Raw genomic sequence first — 27,731 nt, 5'->3', positions numbered from 1 at the left:
TCCTTCAGGTGCCTTTTGGAAAATGCCAAGCGGGTTGTCATGTGCCTTTTACTAAGGAGTGGCTTCTGTCTGGCCACAAGCAGAGATGCTTGTCATTCTGGAAGGTTCTCCCATCTCCACTGAGGAACTCTAGAGCTCTGTCAGAGTGATCATCAGGTTCTTGGTCACCTACCTGACCAAGGCCATTCTCCCCTGATTGCTCAGTTTGGCAGGGCGGCCAACTCTAGGAAGCGTCTTGGTGGTTCCAAACATCTTCCATTTAAGAATGATGGAGACCACTGTGTTCTTGGAGAAATTCAATGCTGTAGACATTGTTTGGTACCCTTCCCCAGATCTGTGCCTCGACACAATCCTGTCTCGTAGCTCTACGGAAATTTTCTTCAACCCCATGGCTTAGTTTTTGCTCTGAAATGCACTGTCAACTGTGGGACCTTATATAGACAGGTGTGTAACTTTCCAAATCATGACCAATCAATTAAATTTTCCACAGGTGGACTCCAATCCAGTTGTAGAAACATCTCAAGGATGATCAATGGAAACAGGATGCACCTGATCTCATTTTTGAAAATTGAGATTTTTTTTATTTATTTAATCCATTTAAAATAAGGCTGTACCATAACAAAATGTGGAAAATGACATGGGGGCTGTATACTTTCCTTAGGCACTGTATATACAAAAGTATGTAGACACCCCTTCAAATTTATGGATTCAGCTATTTCAGCCACACCCGTTCCTGACCGGTGTGTAAAATCGATCACACCGCCATGCAATCTCCATAGACAAACATTGACAGTAGAATGTCTTTCCAACAAGTCAGTTCGTCAAATTTCTGCCCTGCTAGAGCTACTCCGGACAAATGTAAGTGCTGTTATTGCGAAGTGGAAACATCTAGGAGCAACAACGGCTCAGCCAAGAAGTGGTAGGCCACATAAGCTCACAGAATGGGACCGTTGGGTGCTGAAGCGCGTAGCACATAAAAATCATCTGTCCTTGGTTGCAACACTCACGACAGAGTCCCAAACTGCCTCTGGAAGATAAGTCAGCACAATAACTGCTTGTCAGAAGATTCACAAAATGGCTTTTCATGGCCAAGCAGCTGCACACAAGCCTAAGATCACCATGCGCAATGCCAAGCGTTGGCTGGAGTGGTGTAAAGCTCGCTGCCATTGGACTCTGGAGCAGTGGAAACGCGTTCTCTGAAGTGATGAATCACGTTTTACCATCTGGCAGTTCGACAGACGAATCTGGGTTTGGCGGATACCAGGAAAACGCTACCTGCCCCAATGCATAGTGCCAACTGTAAAGTTAGGTGGAAGAGGAATACTGGTCTGGGGCTGTTTTTCATGGTTCGGGCCAGGCCCCTTAGTTCCAGTGAAGAGAAATCTTAAAGCTACAGCAGACGATGACATTCTACTATTCTATGCTTCCAACTTTGTGTCAATAGTTTGGGGAAGGGCCTTTTCTGAGCATGACAATGCCCCCATGCACAAAGCGAGGTCCATTCAGAAATGGTTTGTCGAGATCGGTGTGGAAGAACTTGACTGGCCTGCACACAGCCCTGATCTCAACCCCATTGAACACTTTTGGGATGAATTGGAAAGTCGACTGCGAGCCAGGCCTAATCGCCCAACATCTGTGCACAACCTCACTAATGCTCTTGTGGCTGAATGGAAGCAAGTCCCCCAGCAATGTTCCAACATCTAGTGGAAAGCCTTTCCAGAAGAGCGGAGGCTGTTTTAGCAGCAAAGGGGGGACCAACTCCATATTAATGCCCATGATTTTGGAATGAGATGGCCGACGGAGCAGGTGTCCACATACCTTTGGTCATGTAGTGTACGTGTGCCTTTCAGTAACGGCTGTTGGGAGGAGCTATAGGAGGATGGGCTCATTGTAATGGCTGAAACTGAATGAATGGAACGCTATCAAACATATGGAAACCATATGTCCTCTTATAGCTCCTCCCACCATCCTCCACTGGTGCCTATCCCCAGTTATCCCAGAATTACCAAAAATGCAAACCCCTGACTTCTAAGCCAGGGCTTCCCATCTTCCTCCTAGAGAGCCACTCTGTTGCAGAGCAGATTTTCACTCTAACCCTGATCTAACACACTTGATTCTACTATTTAGCAGTTCACCAGGATCATGAGTTGCTGGATCAGGTGTGTAATATACAACAGGCCTGGAGCAAAACCCTGCATACCCAGTAGCAATACCTGCCTTAAGCCGTCAGACAGAACAACTAGGCCTAACAGTGTAAAGGGCATAGCACCCCCAATAGAGAGATAGGGTGCTATTTCAGACACAACGTATTTCCGCACTATATAGGGAAACGGGTGCCATTTCAGGTTTGACTATAGACTTACACGTATGTCCTTCTCTGGCCAGCTCTGGAGCACGGTGGAGATGTGAGTGAGGTCATGGATGGTGATGAAAAGCCCCCTGGAACAGATCAGAGATCAGATGAGTTATAATGAGTGAGACTAGATAAACTGTTTACAGTGCCTTTTCCATTGCGCATCGATTACCAACATAAGGAAATACTATACTTTTGCTCAGTACGGAGAAAAAAAACATTGTCTTTTGCATTCAGTGTCAAATGGTTCCTTGATACCCGAGTGGAAGCTTGGAATTAACTTTAAGCACCATTTCGGTAGCTTTTAAAATCCAATTTTTCCCTCTACTTGTGCTGTAATGTCCCAGAGCAGATGTCACCTGGGAAATGGACCCCTGGGCCAGGGACCCCTCTAGTGCTACTCTGCTCCAGGAACAGCTAGACAGATATGCTTAGTCTGTGTGTGTAGGCCCACGGGGTGGGAGGTCCAGCCCAGAAGGGTTTCAGATCAGTCCAACAAAGCCATCTGCCCACGATGTGGAGGCACCATCATCTCCATACGTGTCAGCAACAATAAAAAAAAACATCTATATTGTCAAATCTGCCCAGAAACTAAAAACACAGATCAAATCTGGAAAGCGAGAAGGAAAATGTGAAGCACCAAACAGACCAAAACCCTATTAAAAAATAATCAGAACACAAAAAGGTTTGGAAAGAAGAAGAGAGCCATGAACGTGTCACATAAAAATGATAACTGTAAAGTTTCAGCTGAGCTTGACCCCAAAGTCATGGCTGGGTATTAACTTACCTGCCAGACTTAGGTAACTAGAGACAATAACAGTACAGAGACAGTACAACAAGTCTAATAGTAATGACAAACCTGTCACACCCTGATCTGTTTCACCTGTCTTTGTGCTTGTCTCCACCCCCCTCCAAGTGTTGCCCATCTTCCCCTGTGTATTTATACCAGTGTTCTCTGTCTGTTGCCAGTTTGTTTTGTTTCGTGAAATCTACCAGCGTTTGTTCCCCTGCTCCGGTCTGTTCTTGCTCCTGTTTTCTAGTCCCTTCCTGGGTTTTGACCGTTCTGCCTGCCCTGACCCTGAGACTGCCTGCTGTTCTGTACCTTGCCCCACCTCTCTGGATTACTGACCCCTGCCTGCCTTTGACCTGTCTTTTGCCTGCCTCTGTACTAGAAATAAATGGTTATTTCTTCAGCACTGTCTGCATCTGGGTCATACCTGAAACCTGATGACACAATCCTAGTATCAAGGCCCACTAGATTAGAGCATTGGATTCTGTTGTGAGATTCGGTTAGCCATGAATAGTTTCATGAATAGGGTCACATTTCATCCCCCTGAGAAACTGGAAACATGCAAACCTTTCTACTACATAATTTCATTTAGAAATGGAAACCTCTGGAGTTGAAACTTGGGTTTTGGGTTAGTTTCCGTGGTGTGTGTGTGTGCGTGCATGTCTGTTTGCACGTGTGTGTCTGTGCATGCATGTGCGTGCGCACGTATACATCTATATGCATGTGTGTGTGTGAGCGCACGTATATATACATCTATATGCATGTGTGTGTGTGTGTGTTTACGAGGCTGATAGAGGACCAGTCAGTATGGGGGCCACATTACTTCAGTTAGAAAGGTAGAGAGAGAGCCTCTCACACATGGTGACCCACGTCACTCACCCCGGGGCTCTACATATTTGGCCTCCATTGGTAAACACTGTGTCCTCCTGCCACATTTCTGATGAATCTGAATCGACATGTCCAAAATAAGAATAGAGAGAAAGAAACAGACAACGAGGAAATGAAGAGCAGGTAAGAGAAGGGATGTAAATGTGATTTTACAGCAAAATAAAAAGATTGAAAGGATGAGAGACGGGAGACATAAAAACAAAAACATCCACGGTCAGTTATGCGCTTTAAAATGTTTAAACTGGACCAGCAATGGCTGCCAGAGGTCTCTCACGTAAGGAGAACGCTAACGATCAGCAACAACGCTAACGATCAGCAACAACTCACAACTCATATGTGTTTGACCATCAGTGATCAAACACATGCACACAAACACACTCACGTCATTGTCACGGATCCCTCTGGAACTGTGTCATTACGCACACCTGGTCCCCATTTCCCTGATTGCAATTGTATAAATGTGCCCTCTGCTTTCCATTGGGCGGTCGATTATTGTTCCCATGTCCGTTGGTCGTGTGAGCACCTGTGCGTTGTCTCAGCCTGTGCTGCATGTTTTGGGCATTACTGATCTCGTCCGGTGTCATTCTACGAGGTTTACCCTTGCTCTTTTGTTTGGCTACACCCCAGTGTTTTGCATACATGTTTGTTTTGGGTGTATTAAAAACCCAGAATTATTCCTGTGCCTGTCTCCGTCCTTTATACCCCCGCTACAGTCATGTTTGACACGCTTCATTGGTGGAACATTTGATCAGTCGATCTCTGTGGCATTTAAACAGCTGTGAAGAGTTGGATTTGTTTGCTGTGTGTGTGTGTGAGCCTGTGAGCAGTGTGTCTGTGGAGTGTGTGAGGCCTGCTGGGTGTGTTCGCCTGCAGCGTCCGTGGGGCAGAGAGCTGAGCTGCTGCCAATCCCACAGCTAAGAGATCCAGGCCAGGGAAATGAGCATGTTGATGATGGTAGGGGATGGTCCTCACTGGCTGGACTGACCCCATTCACTGGTGTTGGTGAAAATGACTTGTCTGATATGTGATGGACATGGCTCTTAACACATTATGACCATAGATTTTCCTTAATACAGCATTTTAGCTCTATTATTTGTTCAAATATCTCTCTATTATTTGTTCAAATATCTCTCTATTATTTGTTCAAATATCTCTCTATTATTTGTTCAAATATCTCTCTATTATTTGTTCAAATGTCCTGAATCATAACTAAGGCTCAGGTTTTTGCAGATGCAAGGTTACGTCTGTTCAGAATGATGACATGATACGAGGTTACGATTAATAAGTTGACTGTTTATAGATGTCATAGAGATTCATTTGGGAGATGTTAACTCTTTAAAGAACCACTCTCGTGGTTCCCCAAATCCTAATGAGTTAATTGTTACATGATTAATTTAGTCGGGTAACAATTAAATATAGTTAGTGGATCAGATTAATGACAGTAAAGTCACGACAATGGTATAGTCTTCGTTAACAGAGAGGTAATGTTTTGAGCCAGCCTATGCAGTTCATCCTTAGAGACTGTGTAGAGAGAGAGAGAGAGAGAACAAGAGACCAGCGGATTGAAGGAAGAGCGAGAGAGAAGGAAAGAAAACAGCACCGGGCTGAATCAGCAATACCGCTGACCCCACAACCCAGCAGAAAACACAACCCAGGGAGTGTGTGCCGAGAGTGGGACCGCAGCAACAACCCAGCCCCAGCAGGAGCTGCTCTCTACACTTGACCCACAACATGGCCAGAGCCCCAGAGAGACACCAACCTCTGACAGACTACCGACCCGTGTCCTCAACAAACACAGAGAGCCAGCCACTCACCCAAAATATATCCTCCCCCTGCACGCCACCGCTCACCCCATTCAAGACTCTCCCTGCTGCTCGTTAGCCGTAACCTCTGAACGGCTAAATTGTCACTAAGCAGTGTGAGCTGTGTGTGTGTGTGTGTGTGTGTGTGTGTGTGTGCGCACAGTGAGAATGCAATGGGAGGTGAAACAACCTGTGCCAGTTATGTGCTGTTCAATTGCAAACTTTTTTTGTCAATGTTAATAGGATATTGAATGCATTCTAAAATGTCACTCAGAGAGACTTCTAAGTGCTTTTACCAGGCAAAAAGCCAAGGCCCAAACAGTGGGTTACATAAAACATCTGGGACAGTTTCCATACCTACAATGCCATTGATACTAGCCTTCATTTAATGTGCATCTGTGATTGAAGTGGACAGATAGAGTGGACAGATACAGGCATAGAGTGGACAGCTATGTACAGTACCGTTATACGGTGCAGTATCCACTTCTGGATCCTGTGACAGCAACATAGCTATACATGTTATGGTAGCCAGGTACCTACTGTATTACTGTTAGAGTAATTAAAGTCTCATTAAGAATACGTGCTGGCATTGTTGAAATGCTGTAAGGCTTATGAGTGTGTGTGTGTAACCCTGTCAGTTACACACACACACACACAAAGGGCTATGACTGTAACCCTATACTGACAAGCTCTCACAGATGGTGAGACACAGATACCTCCCATAGTGATGTAATCCTATATGTGTGTGTGTGTGTGTGTGTGTGGACGTGTTTAACTACAATTTGACTGGGGACATTTTGTTAGTCCCCACGAGGTCAAGTGTTACTTCTAGGGGGTCTAGGGTTAAGGTTAGAATAAGTGTAAGGGTTAGAATTACGTTAAGGGTAAGGGGCTAGGGTTAGTTTTAGGGTTAGGAGATAGGGTTAAGGTTAAGGTTAGGTTTTGGGGTTAAGGTTAGGGCTAGGGTATGGGTAAGAGTACGGGTTAGGGCTAGGGTATGGTAAGAGTACAGGTTAGAGTTAGGAAAAACAGGATTTTGAATGGAACTGAACTGTGTGTCCCCAAAAGGTTAGCTGTACAAGACTGAGTGTGTGTGCGTGTGTGTGTGTTCCAGTGCATAGTTAAGGATGAAGCATTGCAGTCTCCTCTCAAAGATTTCTATAAGGACAAATGACATGAACAATAACATGTAATTTAACACATTCAAGACCTAGAATACAATGTGTTGCACCACACAGACCGATTTCCAATCTGCTGAGACTCCACACAAATGGAATATGAAAAACGTCCGTGGATCCCAGTGGAGATTATTTTCAAAGCAGCTTTGAAAAAAACGGCTTATTCCAACTTTGTCCAGCTGCTGGGTAATGAAACTAGGATTCAGCTCTTTTCAAATAGCCTTCAGACTAACTGAAACACGAAGTCACAAATAACAAAAGATCAAAACTCTCAGATGGTCATTAGTAATGGTCTTATTTCACCACATCGCTGTAAGCCAATGGTCTAGAATAATAATGAGGACAATGCAGTGAAGGCAATAACTTTCCTCTGCAAAGAAATCATCTGTTTGGACTGGAGATATTTTTCATTTGGGAGAGAGAGGGGGAGTTTGTGACACAGCAAATATCTCTGGTCTTCACTCTTTCCAAAACAGAGAACACTGTGGAATACCCTTGTGTCATAAGGGAAATCAACTACTTTGTCTCCTTCCAAAACATAACTTCTGTCAATAGACTGGAAAGATAGCAGTGTGCGGTTGAGCACATGCTGGCCATCCAGCTTCTCTGTCATCCCTCTTAAGAATAATGTGAGAGAGAGAGCGAGAGAGAGAGCGAGAGCGAGAGAGCGAGAGCGAGCGAGAGAGAGAGAGAGAGCGAGAGAGCGAGAGAGCGCGAGAGAGCGCGAGAGAGCGAGAGAGCGAGAGAGAGAGCGAGAGAGAGAGAGCGAGAGAGAGAGAGCGAGCGAGCGAGCGAGCGAGAGAGAGATTGGACTGAGGAGTAATTTCTTTGACTGGATGTGGTATCTGTAAGCTTAAGAAAAGGACTGACCGTACAATATTTGAGCCATGAGGTCGCTGGTTTCAGCTTTCGGCTTCTTCCTTCTCCTAGCGGTATTTAAAGACATGCTCCGGAACTTTTGCGACTAAGTATAATTTATACCTCTCTCTGGATGTGTCAATTTGTAGTTCATACATGCATCATTTATGAGCAGAATTACTGTCTTACCTCAAATAGACACGAAATCCATAGTTTGAAAGCGACTGTTTTTCTGAAAGCTGTGCAGCGCCATTTTCCTACATATTCCCCCACCTGCCCCAGCCCCCTAGGAATTGGGAGTTCAACCAATGAACTTCAGCACCTCGACATTTGAGTGACAGATAGCAAGAGGCACATCACACACACACGGTAGAGAGAGAGAGAGAGATACAAATGACACTAGATAGCTTAACGAACTGGAGATGGAGGCAAGGGTCAAACTGTACTCGCATACAGCAGCAAACGCATTAGACTCAATATCAATAAAAATGGCTATTTTCATTAATTGTGTTAGATTTAACTTTTAGTTTCAAGATAAACAAACTCAAAGCAGGTTTCACATGAAATGCAAAAGAATGACATTGCACTAAGGAAGCCGGGATAGGCTGTACGGACACGCCTGATGTCCAAATTGATGACTTATGTCACACAGCGGAGAGTCGAGTGGAGAAGAATGCAGCTAGCTAGTTTATGCTTGTGGCTAAAAACTTAAAATCGAGAATTTGAAGATTGTCTGCCGAAGTTGGGACTTGAGTGTTCAGAATCATTCAGTTTTGATCAGATTAATTGTTATGTATATTTAAAAAATACCACAATTAATTGCCACAGTTGTACATTTTCTGCGAAAATCGCATTTTAACCATCACCCTGGTCTGATACTGCATATTGGTAATGGCTACACTATCTAGCGACATCCCTCTCAATTACTGAGGTATGTCTGACAAAGATCAACTGTACTATTTGTTACAGGCTTTGATCTTGTCCCATCTTGATAACTGTCCGGTAATATGGTCAGGTGCAGCAACGAAAGACATAGCAAAGTTGCAGCCGTCTTAAAACAAAGCAGCACACCCTGCCCTTAACTGCACACACAGAACTAACATCAACAACATGCCTGACTACTTATCTTCTAGTCTTTTTAAAGAAACATTTGTGTGTTGAAAATGCCTAACCACTTGTATAGTCTATTTACATACCCCACTAAACATGCCACTATGGGTTTCTTCACAGTACCCAAACCAAAAACCTATTTAATGCGTCGCTCAGTTAATGGTATGTATAGAATGTTGTCATCATGGAACTCTGCCACCAGAGGTTACGCAGGCAAAAAGCAAGTTTAACTTACATTTTTAAAATCTTGTATCAGTGTATCAAGAATGTAACTGTACTGTATATAAGAATATGAATATTGTGTAAATAATATATTTTTGTCCCTTGGTGTCTTTACTATATAAAGTATAACTTATTTTATTTGGAATGTAATAATGTATTATGTTGTTCTCGTCTATGACTGATTCGTACTTTGTTATGTATTTGTACATTTTATGCGGTCCCCAGGAAGAGTAGCTGCTGCATGTGCAGTAGCTAATGGGATCCTAATAAACGAAACAGCCGGACAGCAGTCCCCCCCCCCCTAGGGAGAGCAAAGGACACTCTTTCCCTTGACGTTGTGTTGCCCTCTTGCAGCGCAAACTCTTCCCATTGAGCACATTAGACTATCACAGTGACATCCAGATGGCTACTACGAAGTATGCAATATTACAAATGATTTATTGTGTAGGCCACTATCCTACTCAAAATAAAATCAAGTGGGACAAAACTAATTGGCCACCTTAACTACCACCGGCGACATGTGATACAGCTGCCTAGCCTGCCTGATAGGAACCAACTACATAGCACCTCGATACAACATCGTTGCAATGGGAATTTGCACCGGCTTGTCGTTACGTTAACTAATTGCATGTCACAGTGACATCCAGAAGGTGACCAATACTACAAGTTATTTCTGCCTTGCCCATCGAAATAAACATCACTTTCTTTTACAAGTTTTAAATAGTGCCATGCTGCTGTGGTTGCCAGCTAGACAGAATAAACTCGCTAGCTGGGAAGGGCTCAACTGAACCAATTACTGCTGCTACATTTGACCCCCACAGCGAGCTCAGTGCGTTGCACATATCAAGGACAGGGCCAGTTACAGTGGTTCTTCCTGTAAAAGTTGCGTCACGTTATTTACCGAAACGGAAACGGTGCCGAAATAGATGACCACAGCGGGTATGCTATGCTGCAAATATTGCTTCTAACTTCAATATGCTTTTTAAATAAATAAGACCTACACCACTTTTAACAGCACATTACTCAACACTAGTGAGACTCATGTTGCCTATGATAGGCCTACAGTATATCTAAACATATTTTTTTCAATGACGTGACTCTGCCAATAATTCGATTTAGGGGCATTTTTTGTTAGGGCAAATCTGATCTGTGAGAATATCTAAGGGACTTTTAAATGATTCAAAATTAATTAATAATAATCGCTTTGTTTAAAAAATAACTATATTGGAGATCATTTCATTTTCAAATAACCTAATGTGAGCGATTGAATTCTGAATAAAGGCCAAAGTAAAATTTGTAAAGGCCAAAATATTTATTTCTGTTTTTAGAGGGAGAGGACATCCCGGCCGAACAAACCCTCCCCTAACCCGGACGACGCTGGGCTAATTGTGCGCCACCCTATGGGACTCCAAATTACAGCCGGATGTGATACAGCCAACCTAACTAAGAAATACATTTGACGAAACAATTCTCCCCCTACCCTCCTTCTTGGCAAGAGTCTATTGTCCTACTAATAGCTCATAATGGCGCTGTACAACATGACTGGTCGGGAGTAGGCTACAGTAAGAGCAAAATAATCGTAACATTTCCACACCCTAATTGTAGTCTATCCAATATCCAAAATGGAGATTCAGTGAAAATAAAATCTTGTTGATTTATCAAGACCCGTCCCCATGCCTGTCTCAGAGCAGCGCTGTCTTGACCTCTGAATGCCGTCTCTTCCATTCATTTTGAAAGAGTATTTTCCAGTAAGCAGCAATTTGTTTACCTTTATTAGCCTACTTCGTTCCAATATTTCTGTCATTCAGTGATATTTATTCCCATAATAATTCGTTATGGATCCATAATGAAATAAACATCTGCATTTTGAAAGAGTATTTTTATAATTTTATTAACGGAAGCATATATATGCTGATGAAGAAACACAGTATTGTACAGTATATACTTACCCAACATTTTGCGGTTGCATGAGGTCGCCCACACGCACTTTAAACATTTGGATAAAGCATTTAAAGCATTTTGAAGATAAGAGCCGCCTGCATTTGTTCATTAGGCTACTGTGCAGTCTGACATGTAAACATAGCCTACAGTACATACTGTAGTAAACATGGTAAAGTGCCTAATTCCTTACATAAGGGAGAGCAGGCCATGTCCAGAATTTCTCAGTGACCTCAAGGACTCATTAACTCTGTCTAATGCTTTTTCGGGTTGCATCAGTCGGGTTGCATCAGTCATCAGTCTTTCTGATGGTCTGCCTCCAATGACTTGATCTCAGTCTTCAAAGTTTGATTCTGAACCATGTGCACCTTCATCAGATGAGCAGAATGGTACCGCCATGAGCCCCCATCGATTACAGTGGCCTATGATAAAAACGTTAGTCACTTTTAATTCTTAATTGATCTAACACACAAATGATGTGTACGCATTTTAAGAATCTAGCAAAACTAACCACTTTCTTGGCAACCATGCGTTTGTTCAAGTGGAGTTTGGGGTGGGGTGAGGAGTATAGGCCATAAGCATACAGCAGATTGCCGATTGTCCTCACTTTCATTTTGCTGTAACAACATATTGTAGCACCATGACCAGGATCTCTTCATTTAAGTGAGCAGATTAGGGGTTTCAGGAGGAACGGAAAATCTAATACAGCCAATTGTCATAGCGTTTGCTGTCATTAAATGTGAAGACTGTAATATTATTAAATCGATTCTCTATGTGTAATTATTCCATAATTCAACGAATCACAAAATAGTACTTAACTAGGAAGTTGGGGCACCACGGGAACATTTTGTTTATAGTTTCATTTCCCAAATATAACTCTTCAGATATTTTATTATCTTATCAATTACAGTCTTCTATTAATGTATTGTTACCTCATCAGTCTCATTTCTGAACGTCGCAAACCCTTGGATATCTGTAAGAACCCTAACATAAATCAGCGTTATAGAAATTGGCTTAATTATTTTCTAACTAACCAATCGCAGAATTACATAAACACACACAATAGGTCATATATTGCTTACTAACATGACACAAATGTAAGTCCCTTGTGGACTAAACCGATATGACGACTTGGTAGACAAAGGAAAGGGGTGGGGACAGTTCAAGAGCGGAAAACTCAGTGGATTCACTGTAATACAGTTGATAACTACACTCATCAAATGCTAATACCTTTAACATGAACAGCCGCTCATTAGAAAATAAATAGCATTTTACATATTTATGAGCGTATGCCTTTGTTGTCCCTCTCTGTGATCACCGGTCCATCTGCTGGATAATAGTTCATCAGAGTCTCTGGTTGCATTCCCAGAAGTCCCATGTTCTTTCGTGGTTGTAGCTTGTTATAATGGATACGTCAGAGTACCATTCAGAAATGTTCTTAGATCAGATGCATTCACCAGACTAAAGTATTTAAACACCTGCAGCCTGAATAATCTGGTCTTTAGTATGTAGATTTCTTCACCATTTCAGCGTGGTGATGATCTCCACGTTCTCTGGTCTTGTTCTATTGTAGAACAAGTTTTGGTCTAGAGTAGTAGCCATTTCAACGTGGGGACCCCGTCCCAGGGTCATCTTGACTATATTTAAATCGCCAACCATTTCAACATGTAGCGACAGTCTGATGTACAATTTGTCGGGAGTCCTTTTAACTGACTAGTTAACTTCATATGAAAACCCATACTCTCAATTAGAAGGAAAACCTCACATTTAATCTTTTCAAAAGTATTCCTATACTCAATCATTTATTTTATACAACATTCAGATGCAAACCCCATAATTGAGAAGTGTATACAAACAAACAAAGTATTGTGTGTCTCCTGTCCTTCACGAGGTCAACAAATGAAACAAACTCGAAATGACTGTTCCTTAAGTATCCACAGACCACTCCAACGGCTTGGAATATAGAAATACTGTTCAATTACTCAACCTTTTGATGTTACCGCACTGCAAAGTCTTTCTCTGTGGTAACAAAGGGATGTCGGCATGGGTATCGAACAAGCATCTGTAGCAACGCAGTTTGCACTGCGATGCAGTGTCTTAGACCACTGCGCCACTCAGGAGGCCCCATCTAAAGTTTTTAATGCTGATCATTTGCCTTGCACAACGTATCAAAATACAGAGAGGTGTTGGCAAGAGTCTATTGTCCTGCTAACAGCCCAAAATGGTGTCCAGGTCAGGATAACCAAAACCTTTCTTTATTAAAGACTATCAGAAACAATGTAGCTAGTTATTTATTTTGAACCAAAGCCATGAATGAGTGAGTCACTCAGCATTATGTAGGTGCCAAGGCTATATGACTGTGCCATCAACTTAATTATTTAGCAGACATCACCTGCTTATTCAGTCAACACATATATCTTAAGAATATCATGGAATATAATTGAACATTTTCGTTTCTCTTAGAATAAAAGCCTTAGCGTAACAACAGTGTTAGTAAGTAATACTGACGAGTAGAAACCAAAAAATAAGTGTATTTTTCAGGGTGTGCGTGTGCAGGACAGAGGAATAGCAATTCTTACACTATTGTTCTAAATTCAATCACCTTCATCATTCAGTTCATTGACATTAAATTTTAAAGTCGTGCACAGTTATCAGTTTCTATTTGGTTTATGTCGCCCATTCATTGTCAGTTAGAGACACATTAGCGCCTTGGGACCCAAAAGCATAATCAGTGCTCTAACTCCCCCTTGCGCTGGTCTGGAGCAATGAAGCAGTGACGCAAGGTACCGTACTAAACCACAAATTACCTCTAAATCCCGCAGCATAATCTCAACACTTTTAGTTGAGAAATCACTGTAGTTACAGTGGGGCAAAAAAGTATTTAGTCAGCCACCAATTGTGCAAGTTCTCCCACTTAAAAAGATGAGAGCCCTGTAATTTTCATCATAGGTACAGTTCAACTATGACAGACAAAATGAGAAAAAAAATCCAGAAAATCACATTGTAGGATTTTTACTGAATTTTTTTGCAAATTATGGTGGAAAATAAGTATTTGGTCAATAACAAAAGTTTCTCAATACTTTGTTATATACCCTTTTTTGGCAATGACAGAGGTCCTTCACAAGGTTTTCACACACGGTTGCTGGTATTTTGGCCCATTCCTCCATGCAGATCTCCTCTAGAGCAGTGATGTTTTGGGGCTGTTGCTGGGCAACACGGACTTTCAACTCCCTCCAAAGATTTTCTATGGGGTTGAGATCTGGAGACTGGCTAGGCCACTCCAGGACCTTGAAATGTTTCTTACGAAGCCACTCCTTCGTTGCCCGGGCAGTGTGTTTGGGATCATTGTCATGCTGAAAGACCCAGCCACATTTCATCTTCAATGCCCTTGCTGATGGAAGGAGGTTTTCACTCAAAATCTCACGATACATGGCCCCATTCATTCTTTCCTTTACACGGATCAGTCGTCCTGGTCCCTTTGCAGAAAAACAGCCCCAAAGCATGATGTTTCCACCCCCATGCTTCACAGTAGGTATGGTGTTCTTTGGATGCAACTCAGCATTCTTTGTCCTCCAAACACGACGAGTTGAGTTTTTACCAAAAGTTATATTTTGGTTTCATCTGACATTCTCCCAATCTTCTTCTGGATCATCCAAATGCTCTCTAGCTCTAGGATTTGAGTCCCTGGCGGCGTAATGTGTTACTGATGGTAGGCTTTGTTACTTTGGTCCCAGCTCTCTGCAGGTCATTCACTAGGTCACCCAGTGTGGTTCTGGGATTTTTGCTCACTGTTCTTGTGATCATTTTGACCCCACGGGGTGAGATCTTGCGTGGAGCCCCAGATCGAGGGAGATTATCAGTGGTCTTGTATGTCTTCCATTTCCTAATAATTGCTCCCACAGTTGATTTCTTCAAACCAAGCTGCTTACCTATTGCAGATTCAGTCTTCTCAGCCTGGTGCAGGTCTACAATTTTGTTTCTGGTGTCCTTTGACAGCTCTTTGGTCTTGGCCATAGTGGAGTTTGGAGTGTGACTGTGAGGTTGTGGACTGGTGTCTTTTATACTGATAACAAGTTCAAACAGGTGCCATTAATACAGGTAACGAGTGGAGGACAGAGGAGCCTCTTAAAGAAGAAGTTACAGGTCCGTGAGAGACAGAAATTTTGCTTGTTTGTAGGTGACCAAATACTTATTTTCCACCATAATTTGCAAATAAATTCATTAAAAATCCTACAATATGATTTTCTGTTTTTTTTTCTCATTTTCACTGTCATAGTTGAAGTGTACCTATGATGAAAATTAGAGGCCTCTCATCTTTTTAAGTGGGAGAACTTGCACAATTGGTGGGTGACTAAATATTTTTTTGCCCCACTGTATCAGAGTCAGTTATGGTAAAGGTCAAAGAATAGAGGAGTCATGTGTAGAGTAGAGGTCAGGTCAGTCATTAACAGCGTTAGGTAGACAGGAAGTTTTAGATAAAAAGGGTTAAGGTAGAAATTCACCCTAAGATGTTTTGTGCAACTGTCTAAAAAGTTAAGGGACCTAAAGGGGAAAAGATAACAGGGAAAGTAACTGTTTTGTGCAACTGTTGGCTGTAGGGTTCTGGAATAACCAAAATCAATAGCAGCAGCATATGGGGGAGGAAAAAGAGCCAATAGTAGGCAGGCCGCTGGCACTGCCCATCAATAAACCGACCAATGCCAGTGCCTGTACTGACGGTCGTTCTGTTTGCCAGTTTTAAAAATAACTAATTACAACAGAACGGAGCAGCATCAAATAAGCTAAATATGCAGCAGAGCTCTGGGAGATGGAAAATAGCTCAGTTAAAATTCGAGACGGCGGGGGGAATTTGGAACGGTGACGGAAGAATCCGGCATCAGCTGGACAAACAGGCGCTTTGCCTCCCTCCCCGATCTCCCTCTCTCCTGTACACAGAGACATGAGAAGCATTCCCTCTGCATGAACTGGCTGGCAGACCCCCCATTCCATAAAACCTCCGGAGTGAGAACATTCCCGGTCCGCGACATCGGAAAATTATAACCCATAACCCTTCCTCCATCCCTCCCCCTCCACCCGCTTCCTCCTGAGTCACGTTTCTTTCTACTGCAGCCCGTTGAATATAGAAAAAGCCTCCAACAGCCAGAGCATCTTCCCAAATGGCGCCTTCCAGGCCTGCAGCCATTGACGCTGTGGTGGATGACATTGCCAATCACATTGCATGACAATAGCAAACAGGACACTCCGCTGAGGAGTGTCGAGTTTCTCTCAGGCCTTACGTTACAACAGGAGGAAAAGTCTCTCTTCCCAAAGAAAGGACATCCTGCTAAAGGAATCAGAGCCACAGACCTACAGAAACTGACAAGCTCTCCGATATCTTTCAGCCATATGCTGCTACACTTTCCATTAATTAGCCCCTTCTGCAGAGATCATTACTTTTCTGGTGCGCGAAAGACAGTTTGTGTGGATTGAAATGTGCCTCCTTTTTGTGCTGAAATGTATCAGATTTGATATTTGACTCTGCCAACTGTGTGCAGTGATCAATTACAGTGTGTTTCTGCAAAATGCTATTTCGTGTTAGCAACAGAGGTCAAGATTGGATCAGACCGCATGAGAAAATTGCATTGGTCTTTCCACAAAGTTCAAATGGGATCTTGTTTTTTTCTGGGAAAATAACCTAAAAGTAGTATGGTTGAGATGGGAAACAGGTCAAAACGCATTGTATAGCATCATTAAATACTGTATGTGAGACTGATTTATGGCACATTATATACCTTCTTCTCTTTACAGACAAATATGGATTGAATTTTAGTAGATGTATGGGGGCAACACTGGGTAGGCTGCTACAACAATGTCCACTGTGAAACATCTGTAGAACCACTTGTAACGGTATCCCATTCTGATTCCTCATACATTACAGATGAGGAGATAATTTAGAACATTTATATGACACTATGACAGGCCTGGACTGGGACAAAGATTTTATGACAAATAACCAGACATTTCACGCACAATCCAGATTTTAGTATTATATTCAGATCCCCCATTTTCTTCCTCCTGAAGAAGAACAATGCTGTACTGGGCCAAGACTGTCTGGCTCTTGGAGATCAAGCTGACTGTTGGAATTCCGAGCCGACTAGGTGAAAAATATGCCGATGTTCCCTTTAGCAAGGCACTAATTGCTCCTGTGAGTCACTCTGGATAAGAGTGCCTGCTAAATGCTTAAAATGTCAGCATAAGGCATGCACACCCGTATTGTTTTTTATAACAATATTTGTATTGGCATTTTCAATTTCAGCGTTGCTAGTTTTGACCTTTTAAATTACCTTTCATGTGTATCAATGGGGGGGGGGGGGGGTAATAGGATGGCATGCCTTTGAACAGATCTTCAAGAGTTACTTTACTACAGTAGACCTACTGTATGAGGTGATGAATGTGTGTGATGGGTGAACCCAACCCCACTAACACATATGTGGTCTTCTGTGGATTACATTGCAGGAATATCTCCTAGAAGCTGAGATGCTGCGACCTAAATCAAAGGGATTGCTGAAAGGTCAGGTCAATCACAGTAGATCAAAGCAGTTTAGAAACTAAGGTTGACCATGGTCAGTGTATAGTCAAAGTCAAGTTAACAAAGTGTGGCATCTGTTGACAAAAACACAGTCGTATCCAGTCGGCAACCATGGAGTTGTCGACATGACGGCATGTGAATGTGCCATATTTTTCTCTTTATGCTGTTTCCAACATGACAACAACATATAAAAATACAGTCTGAAGGCAGAGCAAAGCTCCCAGAAAATGTGAATTTGCTTAGTAATGGAATGTCACACAGGTTTGGCTTAAACGACTGGCTGGAGAACCTGCCAACTGGTCATCTAATTTAAATTGCATTTATGATAATGATGTTGATTTAATCTGATTATAGGCAATTGTGCAGTATCACTAGCCCATAGTTAATTTAAGGACAGTTTATAAAGAATGGAAGAAAAACAAATAATTTAAGAGCAGTAGTAAATAACAATAGCGGGGCTATATACAGGGGGTACTGGTACAGAGTCAATGTGTCACTGTGAGGGGGCACCGGTACTGGAGATAATTACGTACATGCAGGTAGTGTTGTCAAAGTGGCTATGCATAGATAATAACAGAGTAGCAGCAGCATAGCGGGGGAGGGGGAGGTGCAAACAGTCTGGCTAGCCATTTGATTCGCTGTCTTATGGCTTGGGGGAGTAGAAGCTTTTTAGAAGCCTCTTGGACCTAGACCTGGCGCTCCGGTACCGCTTGTCGTGCGGTAGCAGAGAGAACAGTCTGACTAGGGTGGCTGGAGTCTGACGATTTTCCTTCCTCTGACACCGCCTGGTATAGAGGTCCTGGATGGCAGGAAGCTTGGCCCCAGTGATGTACTGGGCCGTTCGCACTACCCTCTGTAGTGCCTTGCGGTCGGAGGCCGAGCGGTTGCCATACCAGGCAGTGATGCAACCAAATGCTCTCGATGGTGCAGCTGTGAAATCTTTTGAGGATCTGAGGACCCATACCAAATATTTTCAGTCTCCTGAGGGGGAATAGGTTTTGTCGTACCTGCGTCACGACTGTCTTGGTGTGCTTCGACAATGTTAGTTTGTTGTTGATATGGACACCAAGGAACTTGAAGCTCTCAACCTGCTCCACTACGGCCCAGTCGATGAGAATGAGGGCGTGTTCGGTCCTCTTTTTCCTGTAGTCCACAATCATCTCCTTTGTCTTGATCAGGTTGAGGGAGAGGTTGTTGTCCTTGCACCACATGGTCAGGTCTCTGACCTCCTCCCTATAGGCAGTCTCATCATTGTCGTGATCAGTGTTGTGTCATCAGCAAACTTAATGATGGTGTTGGAGTTGCGCCTGGCCGTGCAGTCATGAGTAAACAGGAAGTACAGGGGGGACTGAGCACGCACCCCTGAGGGGCCCCCATGTTGCGCATCAGCAGTTGGGGATGTGTTGTTACCTACCCTGATATTCAAAGTTCCTATGGAGGAACTTTGAACATTAAAAGGGTAAAACACAATTTACCCTTTTGTAGTTAATAAATTCAATGTGAAATGTGATAACTAGACCTTAACATTGAAAAATGTAATCCATTATTTTCCAGCTAATTAAAAGTATCCCTCTCCATCTTCTGAATCAAACATGTAACGTCAGTACAGTAGCCTATGCTTCGGAGGGGGGTGGGGCAAGTAGCCTAAACACAGGCAGACACTGGAATACGTTTCTGAGTAACAGAGAGGTCTTTGCATAGGCGCTTTGTTGCATTGTGTTGTGGGACTAGAAAAAAATGACTGGAACGTTAAACAATGTTATTAACCAGTTCCCATCATTTTAAAATAACGGAACAGTATGGATCACTTTCGTACCAGGTTCAATTTCTGTTCCTTGAAAAAGGAGAACACCATTTTGGGTTCTGTTCCCTGAACCGGTTCTAACCCCCGCTATTGACCAATAAACATTCACGTGGGCGTGGTCTGGCACATAAATGCATATAAAAATCATTTAAGGATATTCGTATTGTAACAAAATTTGGTACACACGTTGCAAACACTCAAGACTTAACATACGCAAGAACATTCATATGCTAAATGACTGACTAAAATATCGGACCACAGGATGGTTCTATAAACGCCACATGTTTATATCGCTTTATCTGTTAGACTCAGAGTGATGCACTTTTACACATGCTCAGGGATGTGAGTAAAGTTAACCCACATGATATCTCAGACACCACCTGCTCGATTTTGACTAAACTTGGGTGAATGATGAGTCTTGCCATAGAGATCCATCATTTACATGGATTGCCCCAAGAGCGCTGCATCATTCGTGTGGGACGACATGTTTATTGTTGCCTTGTCTGACAATGGTTTAATCCAGGGGTGGGCAACTCCAGTCCTTGAGGGCCTGATTGGTGTCACAGTTTTGCCCCAGCCTCAGTTAACACACCCGACTCCAATAATCACCTACTCATGATCTTCAGTTTAGAATGCAATTTGATTAAATCAGCTGTGTTTGCTATGGGATGGAGAAAAAAAGTGTGACACCAATCAGGCCCTCGAGGACAGGAGTTGCCCACCCCCTGGTTTAAATCTGTGACTTGGCTTAACCTTGAAACCATTAAACCCTTGGACATTGGCTGTACTAAACTCGACTTCTTTGTTTGGGGAAAAGTGTGTATCCAGAGCTGAAGCGCCAGAGCTGGAAAAACAGTGACTAAAGTTAACCACGTGGGTTGTAGACTCGGTGGCCATAGACATCCATGGAGCATCAGGTTCAGTAGAGCACATGGCCCAAACAACCAATCCCTCAGCATGGATTTTATTAATCATCATGAAACGGATAGTTTGGGAAAGTAACTCAAAAACTATGTACTGTAGCTAGGGATATCCAACACTACAGTTGTATTGAGATTGAAAATGCATCGAGTCCCGCTACTGTAGCTTGAATCTGGCTCATTTGGTGTAACAGCTGTTTATATACAGTAAATTATGTTGCATATGAAATGTCATGCTCCTGATATATAGATTAATTCCTCAGATTGGCAACATGGGTTTTTAGCCCGGCTCGGAGAGAAAGGAGAAAGAGAGGCAGAGACTGCAGACGATGTTGTGCCAATAAGGTTGGGAGTTGGAATGCGAATGGGGCTTTTTTTCCCCATTCACCCTGGGGGAAACAAAGCTGGATTCAACAAACCAGCAGCGAACCCTTTCCGTGAAAAAAATGAATGCTTGGTGTTAAGATGTTTCTGCTTGCTTGCAGTGTTTCCTGAATCCCAGGTCATACGTGGTGTCATGTGTTAAATATCACACACACACACAGCTGGCCACCGGCTTAAAACATATCTACTGGGGTATAGCAGCACAACACTGGCTCCCCTCCTTTCTAAACACTCTGCCAACATCTGCTCTGGCATCACTGCAACACACACACGCAAACACACCCATACTCACGCACGCACACGAGAGACAGAAACTCTATATTTTCTTTCATTCTCAGTCTTGCTCTAAATCGTATTCTCATGCCCTTCCACAGTCAAAATGATTCAGCCAAAAAAATAGCGTCATTAAAAATGCACACACAATACAGTTGGTGGAAGTAGCCGACATGTGCCAACACAGGGCATTTCATAAAGCACTGTATTTAACTCCGCAACTTCTCCCTACTTGATGCTTTATGGTCCCACTTCTTTCCTCAAGAAAGGAAGAGGAATTTCTTCATCTCTGCCAGCTCCAGTTAGTACTGTGGAGGGAGAAAACTTTGTCTGGGGTGTTGTGAACTGATTGTGTTTAGGGAACTGAAGGGTTCTCTTGGACCTAAACATCACATTTTCCATATATTTTCTCGTGTTCCAACACACCTGCTACTAATGTGTACTTAAAATAAAGAGGTAGAGTAAATCTGAATCCAAGCAAATATAAAAATGCCTATATTTAGAATTGATATATAGAATGATGACGCTGAACTAACCTGGGAGATAGTTTTCAGTAAATCAATGCATTGTTGAAGGATTGCTAAGCATTGACATGTGTACGCCACATCAAGTGTGAAGTTAGTGTACTTAAATTCTATTTGATTATTGAATTGACTAAACACTGATGCAGTCAAATCACTATATCACTTTAGTTCTCCCCTGAAGCCTGTGTGTGCAGCATTCCTGTGAGCCAAAGTCTTTGTCACCCTCATTTACATTACATTTACGTCATTTAGCAGATGCTCTTGTCCAGAGCGACTCCCCAGAGAGGGAGAGAAAGAGTACAGTACAGGCTCAGTGAGCACAGCCTTGCCATTGAGAAGGATAGACACAGGAAAACCTGACTCCCTGTAGAGGAAAGGCTGTGCAACGACTGCAAAACAGCAGAATCTGAGAGCTGCATTTCCTGACAAAATGTCCAAAACATAAATCAATTAGAGTGTCATTTCCCCAAATGTGAAACCCTTATTCAAGGTTTCAAAGACCTCTCTGATGAGGATAGGCTACCCTGTTGGGGGAGGACGCAGAAAGCTGTGGGTTGGCAGCGCACTACATTGCTGCCTGCCATAAGATGAGGGACAGCGTCTGACAGGCCAACCAACCTGAACATGTCCTCTATGCTTATTGTTATTGGTGAATGTATGGTTATTTTGACCCTCGGTTATTGTTGTTACTGTTGTCCCGTTGACAATTTTGATTCTTATTATTTTAATATTGTACATATCCAAAGTAAGCTTTGGAAATATGTACATTGTTACATCATGCCAATAAAGCACATTGAATTGAGAGAGAGAAGGAGAAGTGCGAGCCAGAGCCTAACTTATCCTCCCCCAGAGAGAGAGAGAGAGAAATGGGGAGGAGGATGGAGATGGCTGGATCGGAGCGGAGGAGGTGATTGTTCGGCATTGGGCTCCGTTCCAGGACTGTGACCTTCCAGAGGAGGTGAGAGGGAGCTTCAGTCTGATGACCTGAGCACACTGACCCTAATATAATCCAGAATGCTGGAGAGGAGAGCCCTGCTTATCCAAACATCTACAAGTTGTCTGCTATTAGGCCAATTAGCATGGCTAAACCCACAAGGTCCTATAGTGACTAGGCGTTCTCACATACAGTACTGTAAGAGTTCATCCTCCCTTAGCACTTAATCCTGTCATAAGTGCTCCAATAAACATACAGCAATGAAAGAGGAAAGGATATTAAGCCTCTGCAACTGGATCTGGACTTCCTGACGGTCCGCACCCCAGGTGGTACGGGTAGGTAGGTAACAACACATCCGCCACGCTGATCCTCAACACAGGGGACCCTCAAGGGTGCGTGCTCAGCCCCCTCCTGTACTCCCTGTTCACTCACGACTGCACGGCCAGGCACGACTCCAACACCATCATTAAATTGGCCGATGACACAACAGTGCCTGATCACTGACAACAACGAGACAGCGTATACGGAGGAGGTCAGAGAACTGGCTGTGTGGTGCAAGGACAACAACCTCTCCCTCAACGTGATCAAGACAAAGGAGATGATTGTGGACTACATGAAAAAGAGGACTGAGCACGCCTCCATTCTCATCGACAGGGCTGCAGTGGAGCAGGTTGAGAGCTTCAAGTTCCTTGGTGTCCACATCATCAACAAACTAACATGATCCAAGCACACCAAGACAGTCGTGAAGCGTGCATGACAAAACCTATTCCCCCTTAGGAGACTGAAAAGATTTGGCATAGGTCCTCAGATTGTCAAAAGGTTCTACAGCTGCACCATCGAGAGCATCCTGACTGGTTGCATCACTGCCTGGTATGGCAACTGCTCGGCCTCCGACCACAAGGCACTACATAGAGGGTAGTGAGATCGGCCCAGTACATCACTGGGGCCAAGCTTCCTGCTATCCAGGACCTCTATACCAGGCGGTGTCAGAGGAAGGTCCTAAAAATGGTCAAAGACTCCAGCCACCCTAGTCATAGACTGTTCTCTCTGCTACCGCCAAGTCTAGGTCCAAGAGGCTTCTAAACAGCTTCTAACCCTAAGCCATAAGACTCCTGAACATCTTGTCAAACGGCTACCCAGACTATTTCCATTGCCCCCCCCCCCCCAACCCTCTCCACACCACTGCTACTCTCTGTTGTCATCTACGCATAGTCACTTTAATTAACTCTACCCACATGTACATACTACCTCAACTAACCGGTGCCCCCGCACATTGACTCTGTACCGGCACCCCCTGTATATAATGATATTTTTTACTGCTGCTCTTTAATTACTTGTTACTTTTCTCTTATTCTTATCCATATTTTTTTTAACTGCACAGTTGGTTAGGGGCTCATAAGTAAGCATTTCACTGTAAGGTCTACACTTGCTGAATTCGGCGCATGTGACTAATAACATGTGATTTGATTTCCCAGTTGACTAGAGTGCATGTCTCCTGAATAAACTGAGATGGACTATGGTTTGAAGTCAGGTAATACCTGCAGCGGAAATTCATTTATTATCACAAAGGTTCGTGTAGAGAAAAAGGAGAGGTGAAATTCAAGGTTTTGTTTATCCTGTCTCAACTTTTTACCAAGCAGACCAAAAGACATATGCTCTAAATTGTTTTACTAGGTCCTCAGTCTGTGGTAATTAATCCCAAATGTTTTGCCACGTTCCTCATGAGGTCAGTGTAATTCAAAACCTTTCCTCTCTATTTTCTTCCTTCATGATGTGTGATAGCATGCATAACAAAAGGAACAAAGTCATGAAGTGGTCATAAAATAGGTCACATGAACTTCTCAAACTTATGCATATAAAAAAGGATTTGTGTAATATGACAGTCACTCATTCCGGCTATCAAAGACTTGTCCCAGTCGAATGCTCTCGTGTCTCATGGATTAAACATCCAAGAGGGCAATTTTCTACTTAGCCACTTAACCTAAATGCTCATCGATCCAAAGGACACTCATCTTACATGCTTACAGCAGCAATGTGTGTGGGCCTGAATGCGTGGAACACAACACTTAAGCCTCTACCCGGGGGGGGGCTGAAGCGCTTCATCAAGCACATGTTGCCCATGCAGACAGATGGCACAGTGGAAATTTCATCTCATGTTTATCATTAAAACAGCATAGCCATTTATACTGTATGTTAATAATGTTCTTTTATATCTCGCCTTTTGTTTTAATCAGACTCCCCGACTTTGTAAGTCTAATTATGCTACAGTTTGTCCATTATTGGCATGATTGTAAAGCTTGCCACCATTGGACTCTGGAGCCGTGGAAACGCGTTCTCTGGAGTGATGAATCACACTTCCCCATCTGGTAGTCCGACAAACAAATCTGGGTTTGGTGGATGCTAGGACAACGCTACCTGCCTCAATGCGTAGTGCAAACTGTAAAGTTTGGTGCAGGAGGAATAATGGTCTGGGGCTGTTTTTCATGGTTCATGCTAGGCCCCTTAGTTCCAGTGAAGTGAAATTTTAAAGCTACAGCATTCAATGACATTCTAGACGATTCTGTGCAGTTTGGGGAAGGCCCTTTCCTGTTTCAGCATGACATGCCCCTATGCACAAAGCGAGGTCCATACAGAAATGGTTTGTCGAGATCTGTGTGGAAGAACTTGACTGTCCTGCACAGAGACCTGACCCCATCGAACACCTTTAGGATGATTTAGAACGCCGACTGCCAGCCAGGCCTAATAGCCCAACATCAGTGCCTGACCTCACTAATGGTCTTGTGGCTGAATGGAAGCAAGTCCTCGCAGCAACGTTCCAACATTTAATGGGAAGCCTTCCCAGAAGAGTGGAGGCTGTTATAGCAGCAAAGGGGGGACCAACTCCATATTATGGCTATGATTTTGGAATGACATGTTCGACGAGCAGGTGTCCACATACTTCTGGTCATGTAGTGTGTTTATCTTCAAGGCCTCTCATTTCCACCTCCAACAAAAAATATTGCAGTGGTCCAGAGTCATCGACACTTGACCTCTACCGCCGAATCCACTAAGGGGTTATAATCAAGATAATCGATCTTTATTAATAAGATGGATTGGTTATCAGCGCTCACCTTAGAAGGTTCTTTGTTGGTGTTATTTAGTGTCTGTGAAATTAACATTTGTGGTGATAGTTGTAGCAATACTAGTGGCAGTTGTGCTAGCAAACAGCTCCTGCATTTAGTGAGTGACTAGCCACAAAGTCATTAGTTTAACTGAAATAGACTAAAAATGCCCTGTGTATCCTACACTTATGAGCTTATAGGTCCCAAAACGTAATGGATCCAGTGACCTCTGTTGTGAATGTTTATCTTCTCTGCCTACGATTAGCCCACCCAGAGATCAGTGAATCAGCTCTGTTCTGACACTTCATGGGGATTGACCTTTGCCCCCTACAGTGGAGCCTAGTATTGACATGGTTAGTCAGCGTGAATCGGATTACAGACAGTAAGCCTGGGTAGGACCAACAGGGCGCCTCTCCCACAGAGTGCTCTTTATACCTGAGAGGGAGGCAGTGATTAGAGAGCTAATATCAGTCTATTCAGCCACTCTGATGGTCTAGACAAGCATACAGACACACACACACATCCAGGCATAAGCACACACGTAAGCATGCACGCAAACACACATCAGGAATTCATTACTGTTATATATGGTGCTGCTTGTGTGTATAAATCTGCTATAAGAGTTAGAGAGAGAATCACAGAGACGAGTTAGAGTTGAAGTCGGAAGTTTACATACACCTTAGCCAAATACATTTAAACTAAATTTTTCACAATTCCTGACATTTAATCCTAGTAAAAATTCCCTGTCTTAGGTCAGTTAGGATCACCACTTTATTTTAAGAATGTGAAGTGTCAGAATAGGGAGAGAGAATGATTTATTTCAGCTTTTATTTCTTTCATCACATTCTCAGTGGGTCAGACGTTTACATACACTCAATTAGTATTTGGTAGCATTGCCTTTAAATTGTTTAACTTGGGTCAAACGTTTTGGGTAGCCTTCCACAAGCTTCCCACAATAAGTTGGGTGAATTTTGGCCCATTCCTCCTGACAGAGCTGGTGTAACTGAGTCAGGTTTGTAGGCCTCCTTGCTCGAGCACGCATTTTCAGTTCTGCCCACAAATTTACTATGGGACTGAGGTCAGGGCTTTGTGATGTGCACTCCAATACCTTGACTTTGTCCTTTAGCCATTTTGCCACAACTTCAGAAGTATGCTTGGGGTCATTGTTCATTTGGAAGACCCATTTGCAACCAAGCTTTAACTTCCTGACTGATGTCGTGAGATGTTGCTTCAATATATCCACATCATTGTCCTCATGATTCCATCTATTTTGTGAAGTGCACCAGTCCGTCCTGCAGCAAAGCACCCCAACAACATGATGCTGCCACCCCCGTGCTTCACGGTTGGGATGGTATTCTTCAGCTTGCAAGCCTCCCCTTTCTCCTCCAAACATAACAATGGTCATCATGGCCAAACAGTTTTGTTTCATCAGACCATAGTACATTTCTCCAAAAAGAACGGTCTTTGTCCCCATGTGCAGTTGCAAACTGTAGTCTGGCTTTTTATGCCAGTTTTGGAGCAGTGGCTTCATCCTTGCTGAGCGGCCTTTTAGATTATGCCGATATAGGACAAATTTTACTGTGGATATAGATACTTTTGTACCTGTTTCCTCCAGCATCTTCACAAGGTCCTTTGTCCTTTGCTTGTTGTTCTGGGATTGATTTGCACTTTTCGCACCAAAGTACGTTCATCTCTAGGAGACAAAACACATCTCCTTCCTGAGCGGTACGACGGCTGCGTGGTCCCATGGTGTTTATACTTGCCTACTATTGTTTGTACAGATGAACGTGGTATCTTTAGGCGTTTGGAAATTGCTCCCAAGGATGAACCAGACTTGGAGGTCTACAAAAAATCATTCTGAAGTCTTGGCTGATTTCTTTAGATTTTCCCATGATGTCAAGCAAAGAGGCACTGAGTTTGAAGGTAGGCCTTGAAATACATCCACAGGTACACCTCCAATTGACTCAAATGATGTCAATTAGCCTATCAGAAGCTTCTAAAGCCATAACAAACTTAGTGTATGTAAACTGCTGACCCATTGGAATTGAGATACAGTGAATTATAAGTTAAATAATCTGTCTGTA

The 27,731-nt window shown here is 43.1% G+C and overlaps 1 protein-coding gene across 1 annotated transcript in view; it reads right to left on the bottom strand.

The window, feature by feature from the left end:
• The window catches only part of me1 (malic enzyme 1, NADP(+)-dependent, cytosolic), a 118,045-nt gene that overhangs the window by 43,884 nt on the left and 46,430 nt on the right, over positions 1 to 27,731 (bottom strand). Inside the window, exon 4 of the mRNA XM_029629293.2 lies at positions 2,364 to 2,439. Within this exon, the coding sequence (XP_029485153.2) occupies positions 2,364 to 2,439 (76 nt within the window). The remainder of the gene's footprint in view (positions 1 to 2,363; positions 2,440 to 27,731) is intronic.

Source organism: Oncorhynchus nerka, linkage group LG3, assembly GCF_034236695.1.
Source record: "Oncorhynchus nerka isolate Pitt River linkage group LG3, Oner_Uvic_2.0, whole genome shotgun sequence".
Lineage (NCBI taxonomy): Eukaryota > Metazoa > Chordata > Actinopteri > Salmoniformes > Salmonidae > Oncorhynchus > Oncorhynchus nerka.
This window is presented reverse-complemented; position numbering and strand designations above follow the sequence as displayed.